The sequence below is a fragment of the Oncorhynchus mykiss genome, chromosome 24 (genome assembly GCF_013265735.2).
Source record: "Oncorhynchus mykiss isolate Arlee chromosome 24, USDA_OmykA_1.1, whole genome shotgun sequence".
Taxonomy (NCBI): domain Eukaryota; kingdom Metazoa; phylum Chordata; class Actinopteri; order Salmoniformes; family Salmonidae; genus Oncorhynchus; species Oncorhynchus mykiss.
The window spans coordinates 17,245,321-17,271,073 of NC_048588.1; the positions used below are offsets into that span (position 1 = coordinate 17,245,321).

General features: G+C 40.8%; 1 protein-coding gene across 2 annotated transcripts; it reads left to right on the plus strand.

Moving 5' to 3' along the window:
* The first annotated feature begins 1,294 nt into the window (after positions 1–1,294).
* Positions 1,295–24,430, plus strand: LOC110503886 (BICD family-like cargo adapter 1). Of its 2 annotated transcripts, XM_021582502.2 has the most exons (9): positions 1,295–1,756; positions 5,139–5,354; positions 9,922–10,041; positions 10,220–10,366; positions 11,150–11,332; positions 15,997–16,167; positions 19,460–19,563; positions 21,471–21,591; positions 22,429–24,430. In XM_021582502.2, the coding sequence occupies exons 1-9, from the start codon at positions 1,505–1,507 to the stop codon at positions 22,669–22,671; spliced, it is 1,557 nt and encodes a 518-aa protein (XP_021438177.2). In that variant the 5' UTR covers positions 1,295–1,504; the 3' UTR covers positions 22,672–24,430. The 2 variants fall into 2 exon arrangements, with proteins under 2 accessions (XP_021438177.2, XP_021438178.2); XM_021582503.2 differs by lacking the exons at positions 1,295–1,756; positions 5,139–5,354 and adding an exon at positions 6,987–7,447.
* The last annotated feature ends 1,323 nt before the right edge of the window (positions 24,431–25,753 follow it).

Below are 25,753 nucleotides of genomic sequence, written 5' to 3' on the forward strand. Positions count from 1 at the left end.
TTTAAATGGGAATGTTTACAGATGTTTTTTATTCTTATGGTTAACTGAGGTTATCAGGTAGGCTATTGGTAGGAAGTAAGTAATTGGTTCTACAATTACATTTCTATAATGTGTTGATCTAGACCAGGGCTCTCCAACCCTGTCCTGGAGAGCTACCTTCCTGATGGTTTTCACTCCAATTCTAATCTAGCTCCCCTGATTCTAATAATTAGCTGGTTGATCAGCTGCATCAGGTTAGTTACAACTGGGGTTGGAGCAAAAACCTACAGAGGGGTAGCTCTCCAGGAACAGGGTTGGCGATCCCTGATCTGGACTAAAAAGAAGTTGAATTACCATTGAATTTGATCAGTCCTTTTGTCGTAATCTTTCATACAGAAGGCTAGTGTAGCCTACCTAGTTAGACTGATCAGCAATCAAGGAAGGCTGATAGGACCAATTTGTTCACTTACAACCTTCTATATCAGAGACCCTACAGAGATGCATTAGCTTTTAAATTAACGTTAATGGATTAAAAAAACTATGTGATTGTGCTGTCTATTATAGAGACCATTGACTCTGAGTAGGCAAGGATAAGTGTGTCCTCGTTGACCTCATATTGTGATACCTCTCTGTATAGCCTAGTCCTTGAGTCCCCAAATTTAGTGCTTAGGGCCCATGTGTGGCATCCTGTCATGCTTTCGGCACACTCCCTTTAGGAGCCCTGCCATATATACAGATGCCCTGGAACAATGGCAGTTCCAATACTTCAGGATGCTGTGTCTTTTATTGTGGTGCTGCTGGCCCTTGCTCCCTGAAGCCTTGTGGCTATTGTAGCCTTGTGGCTACCCCAGGGTAGCGCCTATACAAAGGAGTGGGACACATTCCACATGCAGACACAGGCAGGGCTGCAACCCAGCCTAGGCTGGGACTCTGGATCTGTCCACACAGGGTGCCATTTGTTCAAGGACTGCCTCACTGGCATGAACGAGAACATACCTGAGACAGAGGCATCATGAAGAAGTGGGAGAGGGAAGGTCAACAAATATCTAATACTCTGTATCTAATAGGCTACTCTTCCACAGTTAGGCCAATTGAACAGCAATTTGATTTAGTCAGTCATTGAACAATAATAAACAATTTTCTAATTTGGAGGAAGATGTTAGGCTAGCGCACTTTTATTGCAAGGGGCAGTAACTGATTTGAATTGTCAAATGTATATGTTTAGGGTGGTACAAACAGACTTCGGGAGGTAACTGTTGCACAGCGACGCATCAGACGCGCAGGTTTAAGTAGGTGCAATGGATTCTCTGGGGAACAGCCTACTTTCACTCGCATCATATTGGAGACCGCCTTGTCAAACCACAGGTTCATTCGCGCACAGGCTGCGCACTGGGGCATAGGTAACTGCTAAATAGTTATTGGAATGGACCTGAATGAATGAGTTGACAAATATGCCACCATTTTAGTTTTTTAGATTTTAAATGTAATATATTATTATGTGGCCATTTCCATTAAATCAGGAGCTATGGATCGACTTGGTGAATGGAGTTTCAAACCGAAGAAGATGAAAGTGGAATTGGAGGATGGTTTTTATTTTGATTATGATGCGGAAGAAATATCTGGTTATCAAGACCCCAATCAACTTTTAGCTGCTTTGAAACAAAAGGAGGAAGAAGTCCTTTTGGCGGCCCAGCTGGGAAATGCATTGCTTTTGGAAAATCGTCAGTTGAAAGAACAGAGCGACAAACTTAATGAACAGTATGCACACAAACTTGAGGTAAGAGAGAAGTGTTAAAAGCAGCCCTGTGTGTTGTACGAGATGATGAAGGTTGTTGTGGTCGCTCCAGTGAAAGTGTAATATACGCGCTTGTTCCTATCTTAAATTTAATGAAAACATGATTCACAAAGCGCATCTAATTTAGATCTTGAAAAGAAGGCCTATGAAATGAGTCAATTTATAAACTATTGTTCAAGATTTATTTTGATAGGGTTTATTAAAAACAATATTTAGGGTAGGTTTTTTCCTCTTTTTTTTTTTTTACATTTCTCATCCGACTATGTGACAGCAAATAACAGCACTGAATAATAATACTGTATCAACCAATGTTTTGACTATGCCATTGATAGAATGTGCATTTCGCTGAACCTGTAACAGTATAGACTTTACGTCGGTCCCCTCGTCCCGACCTGGGCGCGAACCAGGGACGCTCTGAACACGTCAACAGTCACCCTCGAAGCATGGTTACCCATCGTTCCACAAAAGCCGCGGCTCTTGCAGAGCAAGGGGAACCACTACTTCAAGGTCTCAGAGCAAGTGACGTCACCGATTGAAACGCTATTTAGCGCGCACCACCGCTAGCCGTTTCACATCAGTTACACTACAACAGCTGCAAAATATGTGTACATTCTTTGAAAAAAAGGCGCTATCTAGAACCTAAAAGGGTTCTTCGCTGTCTCCTCAGGAGAACCATTTGAATAGGGGGTTCAAAGGGTTCTCCTCTCTGCTGCCAATGACTGGAACGAATTAAAACAATTACTGAAGTTGAAGACATATCTCCCTCACTAACTTCAAGCGTCAACTGTCAGAGCCATTTACTGGTCGCTGCAGCTGTACACAGCCCATCTGTAAATAGCCCATCCAACCAACTACCTACCTCATCCACATATTTGTTTTTGCTTTTCTGCTCTTTTGCACACCAGTATTTCTACTTGCACATCCTCATCTGCACATATATCACTCCAGTGTAAATTGTAATTACTTCGCCACTATTGGCCTATTTATTGCCTTACCCCCTTACTTAATTTGCACACAATGTATACAGATTTTTCTATTGTGTTGTTGACTGTACGTTTGTTTATCCCATGTGTAAATCTGTGTCATTGTTTTTGTGCACTGCTTTGCTTTATCTTGGCCAGGTCGCAGTTGTAAATGAGAACTTGTTCTCAACTGGCCTACCTGGTTAAATAAAGGTGAAATGAAAAAATAAAATAAAAAAACTTTGAAGAATCCTTTTTGGTTCCAGGTAGAACCCCTTTCTCACAGATTGTTCTACATGGAACCCAAAAGGGTTCTCCTATGGGGACAGCCGGAGAACAGTTTTGGAACCCCTTTTTCTAAGAGTGTACATGGCCAATAAAATTGTATTTTATTTGCTATGTGTTGACATATCATTCAAGGTAAACAACAACAAACAAATAGTTGTGGAAATTACCAGCAGGGACACCTGAAGTCAGTCTTAAATTAATAATTATTTATTATCAGCATGCTGGAGAGGTTCCAACAATCTTAATGCACCATAGTACACGTCGGTCGGGAGCTCTGCCCGGGGCAGTCCAGTTAGTTCTCTTATATACTGCTTACAAGTTATATTTGCGTGATTTACATGATTCATTATTCATCATTAATTCATTGTTAACATTTGGTTCCTGTCTGTGACCGACCAATACCTCAAGAGACTTCTTCTTTCCAAGCTGAGACCTTGAAACTGAGATACCCCTTTCGTTTCTCAAAGCAATGTTCTGGGCGTACTGCCAAATTACTTTTACGATAGGGAGAATTCCTCCCAGGCACGATCAATCAGTCACTTGCATGAACCCAATCGAATTGGTTATTAGAAAAGCACAAATGTAACATTTTCCCTCACAGTCTTTACATCATGCAAGTCTTTATAATACAATGTATAAATAGGCAATTATAAAGCAGCGCAATTTCACCCAAATTATTAAACTTCAGGTTCACCTGTGGCTTGAGAAAGAATTAAAGGTTTTTAGGTAGGCCTTTGAAAATATTCACAAACATGTCATAAGTGGATGGATGGATCTAGTATTCTTAGGGTTCTACAGCCAATAAGACCATCCTTTAAGGAGGCTAGCACTTCCCTCTTCAAAGGAGATGTCATAAGAATGTACTGAGTCTGAGCTTCCGTAAAACAAGGCCAATGTTATAACACTGTACTCTTTCTCTGCTCTCTGAATAGCTATTTTGTGTTTGTGTGATAAGCCTGAGTTCTACGCACCCTTTCCCCTCACTGGGTTGCTAATTAATATGGACATCTCATTAAAACAGCACAGAGATTTATTCAATAAATTGCTTGCTCCATGTGAGGAAAAGCATATAACTTTAATCCAACATCAGGTAGGGAAGGGTGTTACACCTGCAGTCTGCATCTTCCTCAAATGTCTGTCTAGCTTCTCAGGAACAAAACAAGCACATTCTGTTGTTTGTGCACCTTCTGTCCTTGACAGGTCTAGTTCGAGCCATCTGCAGTTTGTTGCACCCTCATTCCCATTAGGCCTGACCATGTAGTAAACACCACCGGAAACATATGATGCCCTGTCTGTATCTGGAGAGTATTAATTCATAAATAGCCGTGGGAAGTAGGGGTGCTGAGGCTGCTGCGGCACCCCCTGATAAATCAAAATAAAATAAGTCATAATAATCACAAAATGTGTGAGCTAGGCCTTTATTGCTCCTGAATGAGTGGAAAAAAAATAATTGTCCCCCCCTCCCCATGAAGTAATGTAGTTACTGTTGTCACCCAGTCTCTCAGATTTACAATGTTTCTCTTACTGCAATGCTGTATGGAATTTTATAAGTTTCCCAGAGAGGGCTGTAGCTTTCCTAGATCCAATAAGTGTCTTTAACAGCCAGGGATGAATCCACATTAGGAGATGTTTCAGAGACAGTTTTACTGCTGTCTGTGTGGATGGATAGATCTAATGTAGGGCTGTCTAGGCATCAGAGGTGCAAAAACATGGAATATTATATAGACCAGTCACCAAACTGATTTATTGGTTTATTATTATGAAATAATTATAGTTTCTATTACAGAAAGTATATTACACACTTGTCATTATGTCATAGTCTAACCATGTCTAGTCTTCAATGCTGTGAGCTCTGTAGAGTTTATAGTTACAATAAAAAGATAACAGAGGTGTACCAGACTTTTGAAATACCAATTATGCATCACCTATCTTCAAATAAGTACACAGTAATAACACAGCAATAGCTACTGTACAAATACTCTTAATGTTCTCTTTCAGTAATATTATGGATTAGAATGAAATAGCAGTGGTATCAGTCTCCTAATCACAGACCAAAGAGACCCCCATTGGCACGCATTCACTGTGCCCATCTGTTTGTTATGTGTTGCCCACAGGAGTTGGAGCAGAGCAGGCATGACCTGCGGTTGAAGCTGGAGGGGTGCCAGTCTGGGTGGGTGAGCCAGGTTGGGGACCTGGAGAGAGACATGAGGGATCTGAGTGGCCAGGTGGCCAGGCTGACCCAGGCCCTGACCGATGCAGAGAGGGACAAGACCAGGGCCCAGGAGGAAGACGCAGAACACACCCAGCGCCTCAGAGAACAGCTCAGCACCGTGAGTACCTACCACCCCTTCACACCTGGGTCATGTTCATTAAGCACCAAATGGACGTAAACAGACTGAAACTACATTTATTTAATTCGCTAGCAATAAGCCCAGCAAGGAAGGCTAACCTTTTATCTCAATCTCTTAATTCAAAGTCTCAATCATGAACACTCTTACTGACAGTTGTGGCTGCTTTGTGTGATGTATTGCTGCCTCAACCATTTTGCCCTATGTGCTGTTGTCTGTGCCCAATAATGTTTGTACCATTTTGTGCTGCTACCATGTTGTTGTCATGTTGTGTTGCTGCCATGCTATGTTGTTGTCTTAGGTCTCTCTTTATGTAGTGTTGTCTCTCTTGTTGTGATGTGTGTTTTGTCCTATATTTCTCTATATATATATTTTTATCCCAGCCCCCGTCCCCGCATGAGGCCTTTTGCCTTTTGGTAGGCCGTCATTGTAAATACGAATTTGTTCTTAACTGACATGCCTAGTTAAATAAAGGTTAAATAAAATAAAAGAAAGAATGCTGTATATAAGACCCTTTGTTATTTTTGTCATATAAAGTGACATGTGAAAAGATTTCTCTATTAAGGCAGAAGTAAATAAAAGCCAGTCATTGTAGTAACACATTAACCTTAGTGAAACCTAACCACTCTATGCCTGGAGATAGCGCCAACAGCGATCAGGTGGGGTGTTACCCAATCTACCTACTGAAAATAAATGTACTGTACTAAGACTACCACTGTATAAAGCAAGGCCACAGATATTAGGTAATACGTAGTAATATTAGCTAAGTAATACACAGACTGTACATATAAGCAATAAAATGTAGATAAAAAACGAACCTGTGATTAAGTGAAACCACTTCAACAGTTCAGGATCAGGTGATAGGTCAGGATCTTATTACATGAATGTCATTAAGGTACATTGCCTAAAGGCAACCCATCTAGCTGGGAGGCTATAGGAGTGGATGCCAGCATTTTATAAAGAGGAGTAGGGAGTGGGACTGAAAGAATATCAGCTCAATTTGAATGTGGTCTAGGTCTTCAGAGCAGGGAGACATCAGTGGACCTTGGGAAAAGTCTCATATCTTAAATTGGTCTATGAATTGTATCTGTCATCACTGGAATTAATTGTATACTGAGCCATGTGGCTCTGAGCTGTAGAAGACCTAGACCACGTGATTGGAAAACCACAGCTGTCAGGCTGTGTACTCATGCTTCAATGTGACTCATGTTTACTTTATTATAACTATATCCACAATGATACCTAATACTAACCCTACAACACTTTTTTTGTAAAGGTGAGGTCCTGGGTTATCCCTATAAATGCTGTGTAGGTGAAAACCATAATACCTAAGACTGGAAGCTTTCCGTTGCAGTCAATTAGGTATTTTATAGTCTCTTATCAGTTTTGTAGGTACAGTAGAAGAACTGATTGGCTAAATAACAGGCAATTGTGTACTAGGCTAGCAACCTTGAGTGGGCCGCTAGACTAGTTCTCTGCCAACTAACAACAAGGATGTTGTTTTGCATTGTTGAATTTTATGATTGTGACGTAAACTTACAGTTAATGAAACACATGACTAACCACCTGGACTCTGTGCTTGTCTTAAGTGTGGAAGTTGAATATCTAACTTAATTCCAGTGCATGGACATAAGTCAATGGAAAAAAGCACAACCTCCCTTTGTATGCTCAGTATTCTTCAGTTCAGATAGAGGAACCATGATCGTCACCACCCTGTGGTCAGAAGATGTAGAGGACGTAGTTTCTATTTATCACTCACAGTCTTCCAGAATTCCAAAAGGGGCAGAAAACGTTATGTTTACAGGAGCTCTCTATCTGAGTTCTGGAGGAGGAGGAAGTGGAGAGAAGTGGGTTCATTCTGCTGACTGGCTTCCACCATGGATGACTCTGAGTTCTCTGGACATTTTAAAGTAAAAGAACAGCTAGAGAGTAGTACTTCAGAAGCTGTTGTTGTGGAGAGGAAAGGTTTGAAGAGTGTTTCTCTTGGTCCGGTCGCTGACGTCTTCTTACCGGACGCGGTAGTGAACGGTGGTGGTGCTACCCCTCTCTCCAGGTGTGCAGCACTGCCTGGCACGGTGAGTGTGTATGTGAGAGAGAGGGGGGGGGCATCGATGTGTTTAATATCTGAATGGTGGTTTGTATAACTATACAATCAGTGTATAGAGAGATTTCAATAGGGTATGTGTACAACGGTGCCTGAATGGGATTGTATGTGTGGTTGAAGTGGTTCTATATTACCAGGGTCTGATGGGTGTAACTGTAGTGTGAGAAATTAGACAGAGCATGACAGGAATCAGGGGGAGGGAGGTTACCACTCAAAGAGCTTCGATATATCACCTTGACTACCAGGTATTAAACTAACATCCATAAAACAACCTATGGTCACACTACCAGGAAAACAGAAATCCCTTTCAGCTAATAAATATCTCTAGAGACCACTAGATATGCTTACTGTTGCTCTTCACCTCAGTTGTAAAGGAAGTGTGAAAACTATGTTGATCTTTGCCAGTCAGAAACTGGTTCGTTATCAGGTTTTGCTGCATCTATGAAGGTTATTCAAACATTTGAGTGTGAGAGGAAATGAGTATTTAGACATCTGTGACTGCCTGGCAGTGTCATTGTTTTTTTTTACATTCTCTATCCTGTCAGCAGTTTTGAATGTGAACATGGACATGATACAAAAGTATTGATGGATCTTGGCCTCACTGTTCCACAGAATACCTAATCCGTATTCCTCTGTGAACAATGCTTCACTCAGAGTCTAGCATTCACTTCTGTTGGTTCTAGTGTACTTCATTCATACAGATGTTCTGTGGAAGCTCAAGTCAAACACTTGCATTGAAATAACATGATGGACACATACTTTTGGCGAAGGAACACGTTACTCTGAAGGGAGTATGTTTGCGGTTTGATAAGCTGGAAATGAGAACAACTCTTGGTTGATTAAACATCTCTGTTTGTTAGTACCTTTTCAGAAATGACGTTATTGTCCAATCTAACTTACAGGAAAAGGCCTTCAAGGAAATCATTTATTTTTCCAACATAAGAAAGAAACAAGTGCACATGTTTCAAACAAGGAAGTGAATAAGATTGCTTTTTCATCACTGGTGTGATGAATCATGCCATTCTACAGGTGAAAAAGACATTCAGTCTAAAAGGGTTTAGCTAAGGTTTTCAACTTTAGATTTAGACACCAATAAAATTACTCTGTAACCTGAAACACCTGCACTTTCCTTGGGATTTTGCCAACAGGATATACTTTGATTTCCATAGTGATGGCACCTGTTAAATCCCTCACTCCTGATTTACGTTTATGTAGAATTAGACACGCAATTTGAGGCCCCCTTTTTTGACCTTTGACTCAGACAGCGTCACGCCGTGTAGAGAGGGAAGCGCCAGGAAGATCTATCATTGGAGAAGATATACATCTATCACTCTTTCCATTGAGGGGTTTACTCCCATGATGCGTGTGCTAATGTTATCTATGAGTCCTCCCATCCCAGGGGAATGCTTTGTCCCACCACTCTGAGAGGGCTCTTGGGGGTCTACTACTGCAGTAGGAATCAGCTTCTATGTGCATCATAGTTTAGATAAGGGAAGGCCAAGTCTTGTAGCTCAGTAGGGGGGTATTGTATTTGATTTTGTGTCCCTAAAAAATGGAGCATCCCTCTGTGGATTCCTAATGGGCCGCTTGCCCCATTGTCCGTATTCGTTCCAAGATAAGCCGCAGACGGGACTCTGGGGCTGACTGACACAAACATGCATCCTTGCCACTCCCCCTATAGTGTGTGTCTACATGCCCCCTGCTTTTGTTTCTGTCCGTCAGTGCTCATTCAACTACACAAAATGAGTTCTACATTGGAACCTATAACCTTTTTAGAAAGGGAGAACTTTTACTTTCCTCAACTCTCTTGGTACACTCTTAGGAAATAGGGTTCCAAAAGGGTTCTTCGGCTGTCCCCATAGGAGAACCCTTTTTGGTTCCATGTAGAACTATTTTGGGTTCCATTTTGAACCATCTATGTTAAGGGATCTGCATGGAACTCAAAAGGGTTCTACCTGAATCCAAAAATGGTTCTTCAAAGGGTTCGCCTATGGGGACAACCTAAGTACACTTTTAGGTTCTAGATAGTACCTTTTGTGTAGGCATATGTCAATAATTGCTTACTATGCCATCTGGTAGTTAATGGAACACTGGTCCCACAGAGAGATGTTTCTAGTTATTTTGTTATAACAAAAACATAAGCACATGTGCTGGAGGCAAGAACCATTCCTTTGACTGTAGTATGTGATCTTAGTTTTCCATTTGCAGCGTAGCTAACAGCAACCAATAATACAGATTCACTTATTTAAAATTACACTTCCTCGTATTATGTCTATATTTTAGATATTTATCTCTGGATCTAATATCTAGTGACTTAAATGTCTCTACTATTTTAGTCTCAGGTATCTCATGTCTCCTAAACCTGGTGCCTGTTTCTCTTGCCTCCCCTGTCTCTCTATGTATATCTAATACCTGTCTCTGGTGTCTGTCTGTGCTGCGGTCTAGGCGATGGAGGTGGAGAGGGCAATGACCAGTCAACTGCAGACCCTGAAACTGGAGCTCCGTCAGAGAGGCCACCATAACAGACCACAGGATGAGGAGCTGCTCAGTGCCATGAGTGAGCAGGTAGGCTACGCACACGCACGCACGTACACACACAGTTTTGCATTGCTATCCTTGTGGGAGCCAAATAATTGATTCCCATCCAAAATCCTATTTTCTCTAGACTTCTGGTCTCCACAAGGATTGTTAAACAAAAACACACACACACACACACTTTGTCTCGCTCCTTGTGTGTGTCCAGGTGGTGCGTCTGTCCCAGAGGGGTCAGGCTCTAGAGGAGCAGCTGGAAAGTGTGTGTCAGGAGAACGCAGACCTACGGGACAGACTGGCCTCCCTACACACACGCTCCGCTCTACAGGACCAACACAACCAGCAGCAGAGCCAACAGGTATACACACATAATTTAGTTTTGGTATCTTTGTCTTTGTTTACTCACTAATATCACGTCAATAGTGCACACTTGTCTAAGTGACTGTGACCCTGGGATACACTGTTGGTAACTGGGGTTTAACAACAGAGTGATGTGTAAAAGATGTGTAAAATTACAAGAACATTTGCTTTAAAACGGCAACATTTTCTTTGCACCCCATGACAAAATGTGTAGAATTGCAGTAAATAAGTTTCAAACCTGCAAAATGTTCTCTCTGCCCACAAGAGGGGTGTGAACAGTTTGTGTCATGAACAGTGCTTGTGCCTTTGAAATAGACGTGGTGCGCGAAAGGGGGGCCGGGGATAAAAAGTTTGGGAACCTCTGATCTACGGAAAACTTTGCTTTACAATAGACTCATCCCTCCCATTGTCACAAGTCATTTCATCTTGCAATGCTGGATTCCACACGGGCGATAGTGGAGTTTCTGCACCAGACTGGATTCTGGCATGTCAGTTTACATTTTTGACATAACTTTACAATAGCACTGTATGTTGATATTGTGCACATGTTGTCTAATATGTGATTTATGGATGACATTTGCATGTTATGTATACTTGTGTGTTTCTAGAGCTAGATCTGCTTTGCAATACTCAGACTGATGGGGTCTGAATCTCATTGTGTTTGAATAATGTGGTTGATTTTAGATCACACTGACCAGACCTTATGTATCTCTCTTTGTGTGTGTTTCCCTCTGTGTGTTTTTCTGTGTGTGTGTGTGTGCCCCTCTCTGTGTGTGGGTAGCTGACGGAGGCATGGCAGGAGGCTGCGGCTGCGAGGGGGCGTTCCCAGCAGCTTCATGTCCAGGTGGAGGAGCTGCAGGAGGAGGTCTCTCTGCAGTACAGGAGTAGCCATGGAAACACATCCCTACTGTCTGAGCTGGAGACCAGTCTGGACACCATGGGCTTGGGCCAAGACAGAGAACAGGTAACACTATAGAAACTAGGAGACATGGGACCTGGGGCATAAGATACAGAGGACCACGGATATAAGAGACAGGGGGCATAGGACATAAGAGACATAAGACAAAGGCAATGGTTAGCACACTTATCCTGGGTTTAATACCCTTTGGTGCATACATAATCTTAGTACATACAGTGGAGCAAAACATTATTTAGTCAGCCACCAATTGTGCAAGTTCTCCCACTTAAAATGATGAGAGAGGCCTGTAATTTTCATCATAGGTACACTTCAACTATGACAGACAAAATGAGAAAAGAAAATCCAGAAAATCTCATTGTAAGATTTTTTATGAATTTATTTGCAAATTTTGGTGGAAAATAAGTATTTGGTCAATAACAAAAGTTTATCTCAATACTTTGTTATATACCCTTTGTTGGCAATGACAGAAGTCTTCACAAGGTTTTCACACACTGTTGCTGGTATTTTGGCCCATTCCTCCACGCAGATCTCCTCTAGAGCAGTGATGTTTTGGGGCTGTTGCTGGGCAACACGGACTTTCAACTCCCTCCAAAGATTTTCTATGGGGTTGAGATCTGGAGACTGGCTAGGCCAATCCAGGACCTTGAAATGCTTCTTACGAAGCCACTCCTTCGTTGCCCGGGGCGGTGTGTTTGGGATCATTGTCATGCTGAAAGACCCAGCCACGTTTCATCTTCAATGCCCTTGCTGATGGAAGGAGGTTTTCACTCAAAATCTCACGATACATGGCCCCATTCATTCTTTCCTTTGCACGGATCAGTCGTCCTGTTCCCTTTGCAGAAACACAGCCCCAAAGCATGATGTTTCCACCCCCATGCTTCACAGTAGGTATGGTGTTCTTTGGATGCAACTCAGCAGTCTTTGTCCTCCAAACACGATGAGTTGAGTTTTTACCAAAAAGTTATATTTTGGTTTCATCTGACCATATGACATTCTCCCAATCTTCTTCTGGATCATCCAAATGCTCTCTAGCAAACTTCAGACGGGCCTGGACATGTACTGGCTTAAGCAGGGGGACACGTCTGGCACTGCAGGATTTGAGTCCCTGGCGGCGTAGTGTGTTACTGATGGTAGGCTTTGTTACTTTGGTCCCAGCTCTCTGCAGGTCATTCACTAAGTCCCCCCGTGTGGTTCTGGGATTTTTGCTCACCGTTCTTGTGATCATTTTGACCCCACGGGGTGAGATCTTGCATGGAGCCCCAGATCGAGGGAGATTATCAGTGGTCTTGTATGTCTTCCATTTCCTAATAATTGCTCCCACAGTTGATTTCTTCAAACCAAGCTGCTTACCTATTGCAGATTCAGTCTTCCCAGCCTGGTGCAGGTCTACCATTTTGTTTCTGGTGTCCTTTGACAGCTCTTTGGTCTTGGCCATAGTGGAGTTTGATGTGTGACTGTTTGAGGTTGTGGACAGGTGTCTTTTATACTGATAACAAGTTCCAACAGGTGCCATTAATACAGGTAACGAGTGGAGGACAGAGGAGCCTCTTAAAGAAGAAGTTACAGGTCTGTGAGAGCCAGAAATCTTGCATGTTTGTAGGTGACCAAATACTTATTTTCCACCATAATTTGCAAATAAATTCATAAAAAATCCTACAATGTGATTTTCTGGATTTTTTTTCTCATTTTGTCTGTCATAGTTGAAGTGTACCTATGATGAAAATTACAGGCCTCTCTCATCTTTTTAAGTTGGAGAACTTGCACAATTGGTGGCTGACTAAATACTTTTTTGCCCCACTGTATCAGAGTTAGATGCCTAGATTGTTGTGATATTTATCTATACACTCTTAGAAAAAAAGGTGCTATCTAGAGCCTAAAAGAGTTCTTTGGACATAAGAGACGGGGTGCCTAGGACAAAGGCAAGATTTAGTACACTTATCCTGGGTTAATACTCTTGGTACATACATAGTCTTGGTACATATAGGAGAACCCTTTTTGGTTCCAGGTTAAACCCTTTTAGGTTCCATGTGGAACCCTTCCCACAGAGGGTTAACATGGAACCCAAAAGGGTTCTACATGGAACCAAAAAGGGTTCTACCTGGAGCCAAAAAGGGTTCTCCTTTGGGGACATACGAAGAATCCTTTTGGAACCCTTTTTTCTAAAAAGTGTATACAGTATGAGGTGTTAGAAAGATAAAGAGAGATATGCAATCAAAGTCCATTCACAGTATGTAAAAGGAATTTCCAGGTGAACAAAAAGGATAGCAGTCTTTCAAAAATCTATCTGGTTGATTACAAGTTGCACCAGCCTCTTGGACTTGATTACAAGTTGCACCAGCCTCTTTAAACACCAGCCTCTTGGACACAGGCCCTTTATATCCTAATTGTAGGAAGTCAAAACAAAAAGGCAGTAACTTTGTCAGCTTCTACAGAATCGCACAGTGTCCATAGAATGTCATCAATACAATAGTGAATAATCCGTGTGTCCTCTGCCCTTGTACCTCCAGTCTGGCGTCAATCACTATCGACAGATATGAGAATAATCCATAACATTCAGCGTCAAGTCTAGTGAACACTGGAAATGATGTGTATTACAGAAACTCTATGCTAAATTTTGTGTTGATCACTTAAATATTCCCACTACACTGTAATGGAAGAATGATACATAGCAACATAACATTCTGGATATGTTCTTGGTGACTCTGTGTGATGGTACAGTACCTACCTCTTGCAAGAGCTTTGCCGCTAGCTACTGAGGTGTATTACAGCTCCTGAGTACAGGGTACAATTAGTAGAAAACATTGTGATAATGAATGCTTGAAACCAAACATAAAAGGTAAGAAAGAAAGAGACAAATTATTCCACATTTTGACTGTCTGATTCTGTCATTATTTCAATTTGTTTTGTTCCATACCAGGAAACTGATGTTTTAGTGCACCCATGAGTCATTCGCTAGCCTACATTTCCTGTTTGGTTGAACCACATAAGCTAGATGGATCTTTCCACCGCTCACTGTCAGAGAGCACACACATTCAGTCAGGTTTTGTGTTAACGGGGTTATACCTATGGAAGGTTTTTTCCTATAGAACTCAGTAGTCTCAAAGAAAGAAACTGTGATCTTTGACTCATAAAAGCGCTAGGGAAAGACCGATTAGGTAGTGAGGTGAGGTACAGTGCCTTCGGAAAGTATTCAGACCCCTTTACCTTTTCCACATTTTGTTGTTACAGTCTTTTTCTAAAATTGATTAAATAGTTTATTTTTCCCAACTCATCAATCTACACACAATAACCCATAATGACAAAGCAAAAACATTTTTTTAAAAACATTTTTGCTAATTTATAAACAATAAAAACCGAAAATATTACATTTACTAAAGTATTCATACCCTTTACTAAGTACTTTGTTGAAGCACCTTTGGCAGTGATTACAGAATCGATACTTGTTGTGTACGAGACTATAAGCGTTGTATTTGGGGAGTTTCTCCCATTCTTCTCTGCACATCCTCTCCAGCTCTGTCAAGTTGGATGGGGAGCGTTGCTGCACAGCTATTTTCAGGTCTCTCCAGAGATGTTCAGGTTCAAGTCCGATCAGGTTCAAGTCCGGGCTCTGGCTGGGCCACTCAAGGACATTCACAGACTTGTCCCGAAGCTCTCTGACAGAGAGCTCTGTCAGAGTGACCATCGGGTTATTGGTCACTTCCTTGACCAAGGCCCTTCTCCACCGATTGCTCTGTTTGGCCTGGCGACCAGCTCTAAGAATTTAAGAATGATGGCCACTGTGTTCTTGAGGACCTTCAATGCTGCAGAATTGTTTTGGTACCCTTCCCCAGATCGGTGCCTCGACACAATGCTGTTTCACATCTCTACGGACAATTCTGTCGACCTCATGGCTTGGTTTTTGCCCTGACATGCACTGTCAACTGTGGGACGTTATACAGACAGAATCATGTCGAATCGATTGAATTTACCATAGGTGGACTCCAATCTAGTTGTAGAAACATCTCAAGAATGATCAATGGAAACAGGATGCACCTGAGCTAAATTTTTCGAATCTCATATTTATGTAAATAAAGTATTTATTTTTTGTTTTGCAAAAAAATTCTTCAAATCTATTTTGGCTTTGTCATTAAGGGGTATTGTGTATGGATTGCTGAGGATTTTAAAAAATGTAATCAATTTTAGAATAAGTAACGTAACAAAATGTGGAAAAAGTCAACCATCGTGTTATATAAATAATTAACACAGCCCTGCACAATGTTCCTTCCTCTGATGTCATCTAAGCCTAAGAAGTGTAAATTTCAAGAAAATGGGATCACCAACTTTTTAATATTGTTAACCCACTTTTACTATTCTTTTACCTTTTCTCCTCAGGAATGAGTTTGACACTTTTGAAAGGAAAGAAGACTAGTCATAATTTAGGCTGAACATAATGCAGTGGCCTTGAGCTACACATTCATACTGTAGTGTTAAATAACACAGAACTTACTGACCTAACACACCATAGTCACATCATTAGTCTTATTATCTTTCAAATGCGTTTTCTCCTTGCCACGGTGCTACTGCTTGTTATAGACGGACAGGTTTAGGCCGGTTTACCAGGGTTAAAATGTTTTTGTTGTAAACGCTATCCAATACAATTTGATTTAGTTTAAATTTTAATCTCATCTCTCTGTTTCGCTCTCTCTTTCTCTCTGTTCTCTCTCCAATAGATGACCCAGGAAGTTCTGTCCATCCTGGAGCTCCTGCGACCCCTGACCCGGGTAGTGAATACTCCAGAGAGGTCAGAGTTTATAGGTCAGGAGGAAGGAGATCTGCAGGCCATGCTCCTACAGTTAAAGGGTTTAGCTCAGAAACTGGCCAACCACACCCACATCCCTCAGGTGAGATGTCTTCCTTGAAACCAAGCCACTAACCAGGGCAAGCTAAATAACTCTAACAATAGGCCAGTGATGTGCAGCCAGGGTAGGCAGGGTGGCTTTATTAACAGAATAAAAAAAGCTGTTGTCTAAAGGTTGTTATGCTTAAAATCCCCAAATGTGCTAAAACTGCATCAAAAGCTCTTGTCGATCTGTGCCTACCGTCCCATCCATTCAAATCCATTTGGGGGGGTACAAGAAGCAATACAAGAACCATTAATACAAGAAGCAAGCACGAAAAATTGGCATTGCACATCCAACATCAGATCACCCTAAATTAATTGGGGGACACACGGATCGATCTGCTGTTAAATGAGCAGCAAAACAGCAAGTCACCATGCACAATGCTAAGGTAAAGGAAAACCGTGAGATTTTGAAGGACCTTACTAGGTGGGAAAAATTTGTTAGCATTTCGGGGTAGTCTTATGATGAGAGTACAAGCTAATGTAATCATGGAAACTATGTATAGTTAATGTATGTATACCTTTGTTGAAAAAGACAAAAGTTTAGCTACAGTTGGTATTATAAGTATTCACCCCTCTTGGTTTTTTTTTCACATTTTGCTGCCTTACAAAGTGGAATTGAAATAGATTTAATTGTGCTATTTTTTTGTTATTGATCTACAAAAAGAAAATCTTTACATTTTTACAAATTAAATAACTTAAATATAGTTGTTGCATTCACCTCCTTTTGTTTAGGCATGCTTACATTTGTTCAGGAGTAAAATTTGGTTGAACAAATCTCATAATAAGTTACATACAAGTAATAGGGGTTTACTTTATTTTTTTGAATAACTACTCCTTCCTCTGTCCCCCATACATAGAACATCAGCAAGTTCTCCCAGTCAAGTATAGAATTTTAAGCACAGATTCAACTACAAAGACCAGAGAGCTTTTCAAATGCCTCATAAAGAAAGGCAGTAATTGGTAGATGGGTAACAATAGCAAATCAGACATTGAATAACTATTTAAGTTAATAATTATGCTCTGGATGATGTATTAAACCACCCAGACACATCAACGTTAGTCATCTTTCTGAACTGAGCTGCAGGACAAGAAGGAAACTGCTCAGTGATGTCAACATGATGTCATTGGTGATTTTAAAACAGAGTCCAATGGCTGTGATGGGAGAACAATAGCAAATCAGACATTGAATAACTATTTAAGTTAATAATTATGCTCTGGATGATGTATTAAACCACCCAGACACATCAACGTTAGTCATCTTTCTGAACTGAGCTGCAGGACAAGAAGGAAACTGCTCAGTGATGTCAACATGATGTCATTGGTGATTTTAAAACAGAGTCCAATGGCTGTGATGGGAGAACAATGTTGTTGATCCATCCTCAGTTTAGTGACTTTGCAATAATGACCAAAATAACAGAGTGAAAAGAAGAATACAAATATGCTGACCTGAATATGAGATGAATATGAGATGAATATGAGATGAATATGAGATGGACAACAGGTATGCAACAAGGCACTGCAAAAAAACATGGCAAAGAAATACACTTTCTGGCCTAAATGCAAAGCCTTTATTCAATTTCCCCACTTAATTAATATATGCTCTGTTGTTAGAGGTTGAAAGACAGAAACACCACAGTCTACCTTACCTGCTATTGTGTTTGTGTCATACAATACTATGGACCGGTATAAGGACAGATGACGTTGGAGTTATGTCAGTGCTGTGGTTTTTGGTTTGCGTCTCTGTTGAGACATTGTTGTTAGAAGCCTGTGGCTGCGATCTGGGAGAGGAGTGGTTGGGAATGTTGAGTGCTTCACAGATCACAGCAGGTAAGGTTTATTATTCCCACTGGGAACCCCATTTTTCCAGGAAAGTGCCTGTCAAAACAATGCAAGTGTTGTTTCCCCTAGTTTTAGTGCCTACACTGGTTATAGAGAGGGAAAGGGAAACGAGACTGGTGAAATCATGATAATATCAGACAAAAAAGGAAAATAACCAAAGGATGAAACGAAAAGCACTAACAGAAGATGAAAATGAACATCGTCTACAGGAGAACTGACCTGAATATGAGATGGACAACAGGTACAGCAACAAGGTCAACACTGATACATAGATAATACTAAATCACCTCCACCTCTTACAGTCTGCTCAGCCCAGCACACGAGGGCTCATTGTTCAGAGTCCTCAGTGCAGTGCCTGGGTTCTCACATGGATTGCCGGCCCTGACAACAAAGTCCTGATTCATCCCCTCAGAGACAGAGACATTAACACAGAGATCAGGTGTCAGTCAAGCCTGCGTTCCATGGAGATTTAGATTTAGACACAATAAAAGCAGTGGTGTAAAGTACTTAAGTAAAAATACTTGAAAGGACTACTTAAGTAGTTTTTATCTGTACTGTACTTTATTTATATTTTTGACATTCATAAAGAAAATAATGTAAATGGTCCAATTCATGCACTTATCAAGAGAACATCCCTGGTCTTCTATACTGCCTCTGATCTGGTGGACTCACTAAACACAAATGCTTGTTTTTAAATAATGTCTGAGTGTTGGAGTGTCCCGCTGGTTATCGATAAATTATAAAAACAAGAAATTGTGCCGCCTGTTTTGCTTAATATAAGGAATTAATTAATGTATACTTTTACGTTTACTTTTGATACTTAAGTATATTTGAGCAATTACATTTACTTTTGATACTTAAGTATATTTTAAACCAAATACTTTTAGACTTTTACTCAAGTAGTATTTTACTGGGTGACTCACTTATACTTGGATCATTTTCTATTAAGGTATCTTTACTTAAGTATGACAATTAGGAACTTTTTCCACCACTGATTAAAATGAGTTTCTGTGTTGCTGGTCTATTTGTGTGGGGCTCTAGGAGCTGGGGACAGGGCTGGAGAGAGAGCGAGAGGGGTTTTTCGGTACAATGACAGTCAGTCTACAGTTCTGAATGTCCAGTAAATACCATGAGCTTCTGTTTTATAACACAACACCCACCTGTCCTGTGTGTTCACTCATCACCCCAGGCTATAAACTATGCCCTCTAATGTAATTTTAACCTAATTTGGACATAACTAAGTACCACAGACACTGAATACTCTGCTTTAGTCGTGTTTACATTGGCTCATCTCAGTGTGTGTGGTTTGTGCACCACCTTGTGGTCATTTTGGTTATGAGTTCTTGATACAGCAGGAGTTGAACCCAAGACATTGGAGTTGCTTATATTGGACTCTGATTTCAGTTCACTATATTCTCTCTTGTCCTCTCCCCTCCTTTAAAATCTCCCAGCTCCAGGAAGAGAATGCTGAGCTGAGGCTGAGGCTCGGAAACAGACAGGATGAAGAAGAGGTGGCCCAACAGGCCATCAGAGATAGAGATGAAGCCATAGCTAAGTAGGTGTGGTTTTGCCTTTATCGTTTAGTTATTTTCTGTCATTATCATTTAATTATTTACACTCTTTGTAATTTCCGTCAATGTAATTTTCACACAGCATTTGTCATTCTTATCAGACATGTCAGACATGTTATATTTATACAGTGCCTTGCGAAAGTATTCGGCCCCCTTGAACTTTGCGACCTTTTGCCACATTTCAGGCTTCAAACATAAAGATATAAAACTGTATTTTTTTGTGAAGAATCAACAACAAGTGGGACACAATCATGAAGTGGAACGACATTTATTGGATATTTCAAACTTTTTTAACAAATCAAAAACTGAAAAATTGGGCATGCAAAATTATTCAGCCCCTTTACTTTCAGTGCAGCAAACTCTCTCCAGAAGTTCAGTGAGGATCTCTGAATGATCCAATGTTGACCTAAATGACTAATGATGATAAATACAATCCACCTGTGTGTAATCAAGTCTCCGTATAAATGCACCTGCACTGTGATAGACTCAGAGGTTCGTTAAAAGCGCAGAGAGCATCATGAAGAACAAGGAACACACCAGGCAGGTCCGAGATACTGTTGTGAAGAAGTTTAAAGCCGGATTTGGATACAAAAAGATTTCCCAAGCTTGAAACATCCCAAGGAGCACTGTGCAAGCGATAATATTGAAATGGAAGGAGTATCAGACCACTGCAAATCTACCAAGACCTGGCCGTCCCTCTAAACTTTCAGCTCATACAAGGAGAAGACTGATCAGAGATGCAGCCAAGAGGCCCATGATCACTCTGGATGAACTGCAGAGATCTACAGCTGAGGTGGGAGACTGTCCATAGGACAACAATCAGTCGTATATTGCACAAATCTGGCCTTTATGGAAGAGTGGCAAGAAGAAAGCCATTTCTTAAAGATATCCATAAAAAGTGTAGTTTAAAGTTTGCCACAAGCCACCTGGGAGACACACCAAACATGTGGAAGAAGGTGCTCTGGTCAGATAAAACCAAAATTGAACTTTTTGGCAACAATGCAAAACGTTATGTTTGGCGTAAAAGCAACACAGCTGAACACACCATCCCCACTGTCAAACATGGTGGTGGCAGCATCATGGTTTGGGCCTGGTTTTCTTCAGCAGGGACAGGGAAGATGGTTAAAATTGATGGGGAGATGGATGGAGCCAAATATAGGACCATTCTGGAAGAAAACCTGATGGAGACTGCAAAAGACCTGAGACTGGGACGGAGATTTGTCTTCCAACAAGACAATGATCCAAAACATAAAGCAAAATCTACAATGGAATGGTTCAAAAATAAACATATCCAGGTGTTAGAATGGCCAAGTCAAAGTCCAGACCTGAATCCAATCGAGAATCTGTGGAAAGAACTGAAAACTGCTGTTCACAAATGCTCGCCATTCAACCCCACTGAGCTCGAGCTGTTTTGCAAGGAGGAATGGGAAAAAATTTCAGTCTCTCGATGTGCAAAACTGATAGAGACATACCCCAAGCGACTTACAGCTGTAATCGCAGCAAAAGGTGGCGCTACAAAGTATTAACTTAAGGGGGCTGAATAATTTTGCACGCCCAATTTTTCAGTTTTTGATTTGTTAACAAAAGTTTGAAATATCCAATAAATGTCGTTCCACTTCATGATTGTGTCCCACTTGTTGTTGATTCTTCACAAAAAAATACAGTTTTATATCTTTATGTTTGAAGCCTGAAATGTGGCAAAAGGTCGCAAAGTTCAAGGGGGCCGAATACTTTCGCAAGGCACTGTACGTAGTTCATGCTATTTTATGTGTAAGTGTAAGATATGTCCCTGTGCTGGGTTGTCGTTGGAGAATTGCCATATTTGTTTGCTATGAATCTATGATGTCACTGTGACCTAACATGTGTTTGTCCCGCTGTTACATCATGGCAGGAAGAACCTGATGGAGGCGGAGCTGGTGAGGAGTAAGAATGACATGATGTGTCTGAACAACCAGCTGCTGGAGGCTATACAACGCAAGTTGGAGCTGTCTCAGGAGCTAGAGGCCTGGCAGGTGGGTTTCCACGGTCTCTCTGTCTGTCTCTGTTTCTGTCACCCCCCCTCACTCTCTCTCTGTCTCTCTTTCTCCATCTCTGGATCTCTCTTTATCCTATTTCTGTCTCTCCCTTCCTCTGCTCCTCTCTTGCACTCTCGTAACACATTAGGGCACTTTCATAAGCTCTGTGAAAATATTATTACGCCTATTATCTTTAGGGCACCTCCTATAGTCTCAATGTAATCTAATCGCTGGTCACAGAGTCAGAACTCTAGTGTTCCATAGAGACTGCTCTTTAACTGTAGTATCCTCACTGGTGTTAGGGACACAGCAACCTTTAAACAGCCCTCTAAGTTGGAGTGAAGGGATCTGAACCAAACGACAGGTGGCCAAGACTAGAAGAGTCTCTCTACTACTCTAGTCTACTGCTGAGTCATGGTGCTAGTGCCAGGCCATCTGCTTGGTGACTACTTCCCTCTAGTGGTCATATGAAGACATGGCAACACATTCACTGTAACTGACCAGTTCAATAAAGACGATTGAAACTTTCCCACAATTTCAACCTCATGCTATTAGAAGCGTATTTAATCTCTTGTTATATCCAGCTTTTGCATTTAAAATGTATGTAAAGTGTAATCAGGCTCTTTTGTTCTACTGTATTATTGACTGTATGTTTTGTTTATTCCATGTGTAACTCTGTGTTGTTGTATGTGTTGAATTGCTACGCTTTATCTTGGCCAGGTCGCAGTTGCAAATGAGAACTTGTTCTCAACTAGCCTACCTGGTTAAATAAAGGTGAAATAAATAAATAAAAATGATCAACAGAGGTGTAATATTCTTACTTATTTTCTACAGGACGATATCCAAATCATCATCAACCAGCAGCTGAGGACCCAGCAGCAATTGGAGCAGGTCGAGAAGAAGCCTGCCTCTAACCCCATGTCCTTCTGGAGGAGACCCAGCACAGCTTCCTCCACCAGGCCCCGCCGGCCCTCCTCCTCCCCCGCTTCCTGGACCTCAGAAGCTGGGCAAGAGAAGCCCCAGTCCCCCTGGAGAAACTGGCTTCGACGGGGCAAGGCAACAGAGCCAGGCAAATAGTAAGCTGGAATGTCTGTTGCTTCACCTTGGAGGACTGGCACATTGCACAGAAATGTCTTGACCAGCTGGCCATTGAAGAAGGTGAGTTGAGTCATCAAGACAAGCTGGTGGAACACTACTGAGTGGAACTATCAGTCTTGGTAGATAGAGTACCAAGCAAAACAGGACAGGCTGAACACTCAGTAATGTTATATAGTAGACTTCAGTAGAGTATTAGAATTCAAGACCATGGTGTGTTGGAAACGAGGGCCAGATAGGAGCCCTAATGGACAAAGAGTTATCAGTAAGTAGACAGTTTCCCCACTGTCACGGAGAATAACCTAAGAACATTCAAAGCATGTTAGAGCAGGTTAAAAAGCCTCTAGCAGGGTAAATACTAGAATGGCCAGGGAGTCACACACTAGGATAGTAACTGCTAGCATGGCCAGGGAGTCACACACTAGGATAGTAACTGCTAGCATGGCCAGGGAGTCACACACTAGGATAGTAACTGCTAGCATGGCCAGGGAGTCACACACTAGGATAGTAACTGCTAGCATGGCCAGGGAGTCACACACTAGGATAGTAACTGCTAGCATGGCCAGGGAGTCACACACTAGGATAGTAACTGCTAGCATGGCCAGGGAGTCACACACTAGGATAGTAACTGCTAGCATGGCCAGGGAGTCACACACTAGGATGGTGAGTTACGACAACAAAAGAGGCTTAGAAGTTGTGCCCGTCTTCTGCCTTATAATGAAGTCATTGATGCCCGAGATTGTAAATGTATGTGTGAATGTCAATGTTTGAAAGAATACTGACAGTATTTGCTCAGACTAATTATTTCATCCATCCAAGTTGATAGAGTGACTGGACTCCAATCATAACACATAATGAATGTTGTAAATATTTAGGTTTTTAGAAACACAGAGGATCCAGATCTAAGTGGTGTTCCACTCACTACAGCCTTTTCAAAAGATGTAATAAGATTAAATGTTGCCTGCTGTCAATGCAAAATGTGTTCCATTATGTATTCATAGAAAACAGGCCTTAGTAGAACATAACCAAATACAAAATTGGTGCTCATAAATAAACCAATCATCTACAGAATGTCATGAAATGTTGTGGGAACTAGATACATTATGAAATATGTCCAAAATGCATTTCTTGCATTGCATTCTTACCTTATGTGCCTTAGTTTTTGCCACACTACTGAAGGGGACATTTTGGGGGAAGGGTGCAATATAGATCAATATAGATCAACGATGTAGATCAACTCTAACTAGGATGGTCAGGTCATATAAGGTATTTTGATCAAAGTACCAGAATAATCTAATGGACCGAATGCATGTAATATGCTGTCAATACATGATGTAAGTTGGTCCTGTTGTTCATCAACATTTGCTAATTGTTTATTTTCATTTATGTTTTTCTTGACAGAATCAGAATGTCCTCAGATTATTTGATTTAGTAAAAAACACAGGACAATGTTGATTGAATGACTGAAACGTCTAGTACTTGCACCTGTTATTACTGAAGAAATATAGCAAAAATCTAGATTCATATTACTTATTGTTGTAATATATGAATGTTATCAAAGTCCATGCATGTTGTGTATCATGATGTATGTAGTTTATGTATTCTGTATGTAGATGGTGTTTATGTAAATAGTAAGTGACTTGCCTAGTTAAATAAACAAAAAATCTGTACTTTAATTGTTTTTTATTAGTGAACACAGAATGTCCTTTACACTGAAAATAAAGTAATGTTTCATACAGTACTTAATATGCTAATGCCTTTGCTTGATAGTTTGCATGGACTGCATAAAATACTTTGTTGCATACATCACATAGGCCTACAAGATAAAGCTGGTTATCCACATTAACTCCATATAGAAGCATCTTCACCTTGAAAAAACATTAAATCATTTCAGGTCAAACTTGAAAGATCAAGAATACATTTTAACACATAATATTGTAACACATTCTATTTTCTCAAAACTATATCTGCTATATGTAAGAAATGTACTGTAGAAGTATTCAGATTTGGAAGTATTTATTTCATCGACACTGCATACCGGGATGGCCCATCTGCTAAATATTCTTAAATAACTTAGTACTTTTTTTGAAAGAAAAACTTGAAGAGAGCATGGTCTAATTGACTCAACAACCAAAAACATATATCTAAGTTAACTTTCTTAATGACCCAGAAAATCAATAGTTATTTCTGGTTGCTTATAAAAGTTGGCTGGCTAATTCTTGATCCTGCTTTGAATTATACCCCTCTGGCCTGGCCAGGCTCATAATAAGGGTGTGTATTACGCTTGGTTTGCCAGTGCCAAACAACCTGGATCTATAAGTCTTGTTCTATTCTGTTCCGACACCACCACTGATCCTTACAACAGATTTGATATTGTTCACAGTTTCACCTGAAATAGTCTGGGATCTTGGAATCTGTTCAATGGTCATTTCAATTCTTGATATTTACCTGTTGATTCTTGAAGAAAATGACTTAGGAATGCCTTATGAGGTTAGCACACATGTCTTCATCACAACCTAAAGAATTTGAAAGGCGTTAAACATTTCTCCAGCACCATCCCTCAGCTGAATACCAAAACATGTCTCGGGGATGTTGTTGGGTTGTTTTTCGAATCGCAGACTATACATTCAAAAAATGTGGGGTTCACCAAGGGTTCTTTGAAGAACCTTAAGGTTCAAGGCACTGAAAATCGCCCTCAAAATGTTATTCGAAGAACCTCTTTAGTTGGTGGGGGTTCTTGCAGGAACCTAGCTAACCAACTGAAACATTTAGATTTGAATTTGAAAGGACAGCAGGTGCAGGCACATAACTGATAAATGTAAAGGTCTCAATTTAAGGTAAGGGTTGTCCTTTGTATGATCTAAATTGATAGTTTTTTATGATGATACGATCTATCTTTTCATATTTGTGCAAATCTTTCTAAAACAGAAAATGAACAAAATTCAATGGATATCAATCAACAAAGAGTTAAGAATATGTAGGCTATAAGAATATGTTGAAGGCTAGCTGTATTGGGTGCAGATGACTGAGCTGCTCACTTTTGTGTCTGTGTCTGCAGGTGTAT